Here is an 8,196-nt window from a genome sequence, read left to right as displayed (position 1 = left end):
ATTCTACTTATTTCATTAATACATTAACAATCCAAAACGACACACACGTAAAACATACTAAGCACATGCCATTACCAACTATTAACACGTTTTACCTCATTGAATTCGGGATCGGCCTGGGATGCTAATTCAACGTTCTAACTTTAATTTAACAAGCACACAGAAACAAACCATACGCTGAGTATGAACTCAGTGGTATTTCTATAATCCAAACATTAAATAGTAAAACATACACTTAATATCATTTAATGATCATAAATATTCATTTATTCATTTCATGGATAAATTCTTTACAACTCATTCAATTTTTATCATCTATTAACCTAATTAGCTTTTCAAATAAAGTCACAATCATTTAAATAATAATATTTTTCATTCATATGTCTCACTTATACTTCTGTTCACTATTCAATATCAGCAAATAATTTTCAATATCGATCAATTTGTCAGTTGCATTCAGTAACATTCAATCATTCAATAACAATTAGTCGTTCAATAATATTCAATCACTCTTTAACAGTCAATTATTCAATAACGATAAATTATTCAGTAGCAGTCAGTTATCCAGTAACAGTCAGTTATTCAGTAGCAGTCAGTTATTCAGTATATTTATTTACCCCTATTAACATGACTCAGACTCAGACGGATACATGGATCCAACCCACACACCGAGATAGCATACAGTGTTTCATCGGCCAAAGCAATAATACACCGTAACGGAAACAGTAATAGTAGCGGTACACAAAATACCTCATCGGAACAAATCTGGAACAGTAACAGTAAGGTACGGAGTACCTCTTCGGAACGAATCCGGAATAGTAACAGTAAGGCAACACTTATAGTGTCTTATAGACACAAAGTCAGAATATCCCTGAACACTTCCAATCCTATGGCATGCCAACTATATCTGACTTAGCCCGATACTGTTAATAGGGTTTCTAATTCATTTTCTAGTTTCCAATCATTACACATCTCAACAATCATATATATTCATAATTCGATATAATTCATTTCACTTTTCAATAACAAATATTCAATTTTCACAATAATCACATATATTCGTATAAATTCAATAAATTTAACACATACCTAATCAATCCATTTCAATTATAAAACACAATATTTCTCACATCAATTACTATCGTAATATTCAATCAAAATCAACAATTAATAAATAATTTCACTTTTCAATTCTAACCGATATCTATTCTAATTCAAATATTCATCTCAAAGCACTTTCTATACATTTGAAGTAATAAATTCAATAATTAAATATTAAGTTCGGATTATAGAGATAGAAACCGTAATTTCTGAGCTAACCCTAGTCAACTTTGCCTTTTTCTTGCTTAGCCGAGATTTCCGGCACAATGTTAGCTATTAAACTTCCAAACCTTCAAACCCCAATTCTCTTTTTTTTTTCTTTTCTTTCTCCTTTCTTTCTTTCCTTCCCTTGCTTTTTGGTTGCCTATTCTATTTTTTTTCCTTTGTTTCATTTCTTTTTTTTTTCTTTATTTACTATATATATATAGATATATATATAATATAATAATAACAATAAAATATCTATATTAAAAATCTATTTAATAACAAATATTTATTTAACACTTGTATGCATATATATTATTACACTTGTACCAAATCATTTTTATACACATGTCTTTCTTTTATTTATTTTATTTATTTCATATAAAAATTTATTTACTAAAATAAAAAGCAATTAAATAAAATATATTACAATTGTACAAATATATGTATTACACTTGTATATTTTATTTACCATACATTTTTCTTTATTTAATTTATTTCATAATATAATATCAATGTATTTATAATATTTATTACAAATATATATTTTATAATATTTATTACAAATATATTTTATTTTTATCACACACTTGTCACTATTTAATTTATTTATCATATAAATATTTTATAATATAATTATAATAAATTAATTTAATATAATTTATTACTGATAAATATATATATATTTTATAATTAAAATCTAAGTAAAAACACATAGATTTTTATTTTATATGTCAGCCTCACTTATGCTAAATGGCATAATTCCATTTTGGTCCTTTTTATTTTCTTTTAATCTATAATTAAACTTTCACACTTTATTCAATTTAATCCTTTTATCCAATTATCCTTAATTAAGCTAAATTCACTTAATGAAACTCTAATTAACCATTCAATTAACTTTTTAAATATTTTTGATAAATATTTATAGATTTGTTTTTCAGTAACGGAGACTCGAAAATATATTTTTCCGATAATCGTAAAATTCGGGTCATTACATAATAATTTAAATAGTACCGAGCCTGCGCACAGAAAACAAAACCGCACGCTGAGTAAAACTCAGTGGTATTTTTATAATTCGAATAACATGAACTTGATATAAGTATTTAAAATGCAAAATGCAACAAGTATATATCAATTTAATAGTATAATTTTTGCCCATTCCTTATTCACATCTACTAAGATTTTCACATGTTCAAATCTACGAGTATATATCAATGACATTTCATTTAACATTTGAATACATTATCTCATGCAATGGCATGGTTCATATCTTTGATCAATACTTGAATTCATTCAAGTTTCACATCTTAATTCATCATTTCATATCTCATTTCTCATCTCATAATCATTTCTCATATTTGCCATTTCAATATTTTCTCATCTCATATTCACTTATCATATTTGTCATTTCAATATCAATCATATAAATTATTATTTTACTTTCCCTTATTAACACGGCATGGACCCGGACGGATACACAGATCCAACCAACACACCAATTTGGCACCCAGTGCCTTATCGAATAAATCCAAAGTAATAATTGCACCTACCGCTATATAAATTGACACTCAGTGTTTCATCAGTTAAACCGAAGCAAATTGGCACCTAGTGCCTCACCGACTCAAGGTCGAAGTAATCCCTATGGCATGCCATCTATATTCAACTCAGCCCGATGCAGTTAATAGGGATTCATTTCACTTTTCAATACAACCAATGTCTCAATTTTATGAATGTATATCATCACATATAAGCATATATTCAATTTGATAATAATCACATTTTTCTCAATACACATATATTCATAATATACAAAAATCAATCCATTTCATTTCAATTATAAATTTAATTCAATCTCAAAGTACCAAAGTACTCAACTCAAATGCTTACCATATGCAAACAATTATATATGCAATAATCTACTATTTAATTCGGATTATAGAAACACCAACCTTGAATTCCGAGCTATTCGACGTCGATTTTATCCTTCCCTTTTTTACTTGAGGATTTCGGTACGACATTAGCTACGAAAATAAACAATTAAATCATATTAATATTACACATTTCAATTTTCACACTATATTTTACTTAATTTTCAATTTAGTCCCTAAACTGAGACTAATTTTAATCTCCATATTTAATCTCAAATTTTTATACAACTTTCACTATAAGTTAAATTTAACTCCCCATTTTTCACTTCTACCCCTTAATTTTGAAATTTTCACAATTTAGTCCATATTGCTCAAAATCAATAATTAATTCCACATTTAGTCCTTTTCCACTACTAACTTAAAAATCTATCCATTTAATCTCTAATACTTAAACTATTTAACAATGACAACATCTAAAATCTTGAACAATACTAAAAATTACAACATGAGTCGAGTAACTCTAAATATCGAAATTCTAAAAATATAAAATTTACAAGAAAATAACTAAATTGCACTAACCAATTTTAGGTTTAAACATTTTAAACCAAGTCGGAATGCTCCTCTCCTTTTCTTCAATTGTTTTCGGCTTGCATGTAAATTTCATCCACTATCAATAATGTTTCTTTTTATTATGTTTTAAATTTTATTATTATAACATATATTATATATATACACATAACATAAATGTTCATGACCGTCAGACTTTAATTGAAACAAAGTTATAATTGTTTCTTTAGTCCCTTTAATTTATTTTAATTTATAATTTAATTTTTATCCCTTACGCGATTTAGTCTTTGTACCTTAATAACTCTTAATTTCACAAAATTTACTGTTCCAAAAATTAATTAGCTACTAAAATAGCCTCATAAATATTTAATAAAAATATTTACGAGTCTAGTTTACGAAGACAGAATCCTGAAAACAAGTTTTTCAATACCCCTAACTATCGGGTTGTTAAAGGTTCACATTGTGGAGGGTGTGGAGAACCACTAAGACTGAAAGTTTGAGAGAGTTGATGTTGAGTCTTAACAACGTAAGACTATATGGATGTCCCTTTTTAACATGAGTGATGAGAAGGTATTTATGAATAGAGCATAATTGGGCATGGGTCCCAGTCATTGAGTTCCTTACTCTATAGGTGTAATCATAGAGTGGTAGATGTCAATCAATGTATTGTTAGAGCCGACTTGAAGGGACTAGATGAGACGTTCGTCGGGCTTAGATGTGATGAACTAAAGGATGTCATCAAAGAACTTTTCCATGTAACTTCCGAGGACTATGTTTAGGCTGAACATATTGCTTTTCCTAGCAAGGTTATGAGGTTGAGTTTTGCTAAGCTTCACGGAGTTCCTGTAGACACTGGTTGTATAGGCGAAGGTATAACAAATGCAATATTTGTAACTACAATGATATATATTTTTATTAAATTCTACTATTAGTCCCTATACTATATATGTGTTTCAAATTTGGTCATTGTACTCTAATTTGGTTAATATTTTAGTTCCTATATTTTTTGAATTTTATAATTTGATCCCGGCACAAACAATAGCAATTAAATTTGTTAGGTCAAATTCTTATATTAGTATTGTACTATGCATAAGTTGTAGATTTAGTCCATGTTTTCTAATTTAATCATTTTTATCCTTACACTTTCCAAGTTTTGAAAATTTTGTCAAGACTCAAATGGTAGCCATTAAATCCATTTTAACTAAAATGAGGTGATCTTTTTGCAAGTATTCTATAAAAATAACAAACTGAAATAACATTACACATATGATAATATATTTACTGTATAAAACTTTGAAAATAATATATTTTAACTTAATGGGTTTAACGAGTTACATTTAGTCATGACTAAAATTTTAAATATTAACAAAGCTCAAAAACTAGTGCCTGAATTTATGCATAATTTGAGTACTAAGAACAAAATTTAACCATATTTTTCAAAAGAGAAAGTACACCTCCATTGATAGAATAATCTTTGCATGTGGTATTGCACGTGCGAAATTGGCACTGTCCAAGGAAGAGGATAACGAATGGAACTAGTCAGAGATGGATCCAACGGCAAAAAACATAAAGAAAAGTGTGACTGATTAATATTTTATTTTATTTAAAATAAAATAATACGTTCAATAAATAAAATTTTAAAATATCTCTTTATGAGTTTTATTCGTATTTACTTTTTTTTGACAAATAATTAAAATTATCTATAATTTTTCGTTAACTTATAAATAGGAATATAATATATTTTAGTACACCCAAATTCACATCCTCCTGCATTAACAACAATATTTATGCCATTTCAATTTTTATATTTGGGATATACTTTTTAAAAATTAAAAAAAAATTAATTAATAAATTATGGTACACTTATAAATTAAGTAATAAATATAATATTAAGATTTCGATTTAATAAAAAAATTGAGACATTAAAAAATCATGATATATTTTTAAATTCTATATTAAAATACATAAATAAATCAAAACATTCTTATAGTAATATTAATTATTTGTATTTTTAAATTTTTTATTAAAATATAGATAAACAAAAACACTCACATAATAATTCTTATTATTTAAAAAGATAAAATTTTAATAAAGTATATCCAATAAAAAATAAGGAGCATGCAGTGCTGACAGAGCCATGTCGGTATCTTGAAGACCATGATACCCTTTGGTCAAACAGTGATTTTTCTGCAATCAAATTGTCTGATGCCAGGTGTCACATTGTCATTTACCACAGTCAACCCTTTGACCAGGGTAATAATCCTCCGCCATTGCTTTTACTTTTCCATCCTAACCTAAAAATATAATTATTACACCAGCCAATCAAATTCCACCACGTCACACAATATTCTATTTCATAGTTAAGCTCACGTATCTATGACAATGAAAACATTGTGGTTATAGTTATAGTACCCAAAAAGCAATTTAAACATGCATTTAATGTTTTGAAAGTTGATCAGATGACTTCCTCATTTTTATTAGAAATTTCTAATATGGTACAAATTAAATTTTAATTTGATTAATATTTATATTATTAATAGAATAGGAAGATGTAGATTTGAGTACGTTGAAATATATTATTCTCCTATTTAAAGGTTAAGAAAAAATTACGAGTAATTCTAGGTATTATATAAAAAAACATTTTCATATTTTAATAATTATCTTATTTGAATGCAAAACAAAGTATAATCACTTAATTGAAATTGTAAACAAATTAGCTTAAAAATCAACATAAAAAAATTATATTAAATATCTAAGAGCTTAGAATTTTCTATTTGCACCAATATATATATACACACATAAATGGTTAGTATCATTATTTTCCTTAAAGGTTGTTGTTTAATTTCAAATATAATTTTTTTTATTAAATTTGGAGTTGAGTTAAATTTGATTTTATATATTGAGTTAAGTTTTTTAAATTCTATTTTCTCCATTTATAATACTTAAATTTAAAATTTTACTTTAAAAATATATAAAAATCTTTAATATTGATACATGTACCATGGAGTCGAATTGTATTTTGTTTCTTATACTAAAAATAGATAAATTAATCTCTATACATTAGATCAAATAACAAATTAATCATTTTGTTGAAAATTCATCTATTTTCATCAATAAAAATTGGTCCTCGTATGTCATATGTCACTATTTAATTATTCTAAATTTTAATGATACAAATAAATAAAAATTTTAATAGAAATGACTAATTTACTTTATGATTTACTGTAAAAAGATTTAATTACCTAGTAAAAGTAGCAAATATTGAAATAGAAAAGATTAAAAAAGTGGAATTATAGATTTGCAAAACAAAGAAGAAGGTGGGAAGGTCATAATTTCATGTACTTTTGGCGGTGGGAAATGAAACCCTTTGCTTTGAACATTTCCTATTTTGAACATCCTTGAAAAGAAATAGAAGTGGAAGCATTGTGAGATAAGGGGCAAAGGGAGGTAAAGAGGGTCGGTTTAACTTATATTATTTTCCTCATGAAAATGACATAATAGCCAAAAACCAATGGCAAATAAAGTCAAAATGTTAATTATGAGGCAGGCATACCAATAACCATCTTCTGCTTCTCTGCACTGCCTACCCTTTAACCAAAACCCTCTCTTTTGCCCTATATATATACACCCTTTTCACTGCCCCTATCAAACCTCAAATCCATAATTTCATCCATGGCTGATAATAACCTAAGGATTGTTGTGGAGAAAAACCCTTCAGAATCTAAGCTTTCAGAGCTTAACATCAAGTGTTGGCCCAAGTAAGCTCTTTTTTCTCTCTTTTGTTTGTTTATGTCGTGTTATTGAAAAGGCTAAAAAAGGGTGTTTGCGTTTTTGGAAATAGATGGGGTTGCTCACCTGGGAAATACCAGTTGAAGTTTGATGCAGAGGAAACATGTTATTTGCTGAAAGGGAAAGTGAGGGTATACCCAAAAGGTTCGGCAGGGTTTGTAGAGTTTGGTGCAGGAGATCTTGTTACTATCCCTAAAGGTCTTAGTTGCACTTGGGATGTCTCTGTTGCTGTTGATAAACACTATAAATTCGAGTCTTCTTCACCACCTCCTTCTTCTTCCCGTCAGTGATATAATCATCCTTCTGCTATATCTTCACTCATTCTTTCAAATTCTTTTTTGTTAATTACTAGTGCAAATTAATTTCTTCTCTATTTCTTTTTAATTTAAGCTTGTATTTATATTATTAAAAATTAATGTATTTTATGAAATAATTAAGTAATGAGATATGTTTTTTTTAACTCATAAATAAAAGAATAATACATTTTAACATATTTTTAAATGGGCAATAATACTTATTTGAGTTATCACTCAATCAAATGTTGAAGAACAAATGTCCACATTAAAGAGGAAGAGTTAGAAATTGGTAAGAAAAGATATTTTTGAGAAAGGAAGGGAAGCACCTAGTCAATTTATGTCTCATTCAAATCTTCTTTTTGAGTCTTTAA

General features: G+C 27.1%; 1 protein-coding gene across 1 annotated transcript; it reads left to right on the top strand.

Moving 5' to 3' along the window:
• The first annotated feature begins 7,184 nt into the window (after window positions 1-7,184).
• On the top strand, window positions 7,185-7,895 carry LOC107925737 (uncharacterized). The gene is made up of 2 exons (XM_016856457.2): window positions 7,185-7,498; window positions 7,582-7,895. The coding sequence occupies exons 1-2, from the start codon at window positions 7,413-7,415 to the stop codon at window positions 7,817-7,819; spliced, it is 324 nt and encodes a 107-aa protein (XP_016711946.2). The 5' UTR covers window positions 7,185-7,412; the 3' UTR covers window positions 7,820-7,895.
• Window positions 7,896-8,196: the final 301 nt, after the last annotated feature.

Source organism: Gossypium hirsutum, chromosome A07, assembly GCF_007990345.1.
Source record: "Gossypium hirsutum isolate 1008001.06 chromosome A07, Gossypium_hirsutum_v2.1, whole genome shotgun sequence".
Classification (NCBI taxonomy): domain Eukaryota; kingdom Viridiplantae; phylum Streptophyta; class Magnoliopsida; order Malvales; family Malvaceae; genus Gossypium; species Gossypium hirsutum.
The sequence above is the reverse complement of the archived record's forward strand: the minus strand, read 5'-3'. Positions and strand labels throughout refer to the sequence as shown.

Bases quoted from the DNA above. Each gene is read 5' to 3' on its own strand.
- LOC107925737 (XM_016856457.2), top strand. From the start codon at position 7,413: ATGGCTGATAATAACCTAAGGATTGTTGTGGAGAAAAACCCTTCAGAA. The intron at 7,499-7,581 runs GTAAGCTCTTTT...TTTTGGAAATAG, and splicing joins AACATCAAGTGTTGGCCCAA to ATGGGGTTGCTCACCTGGGA.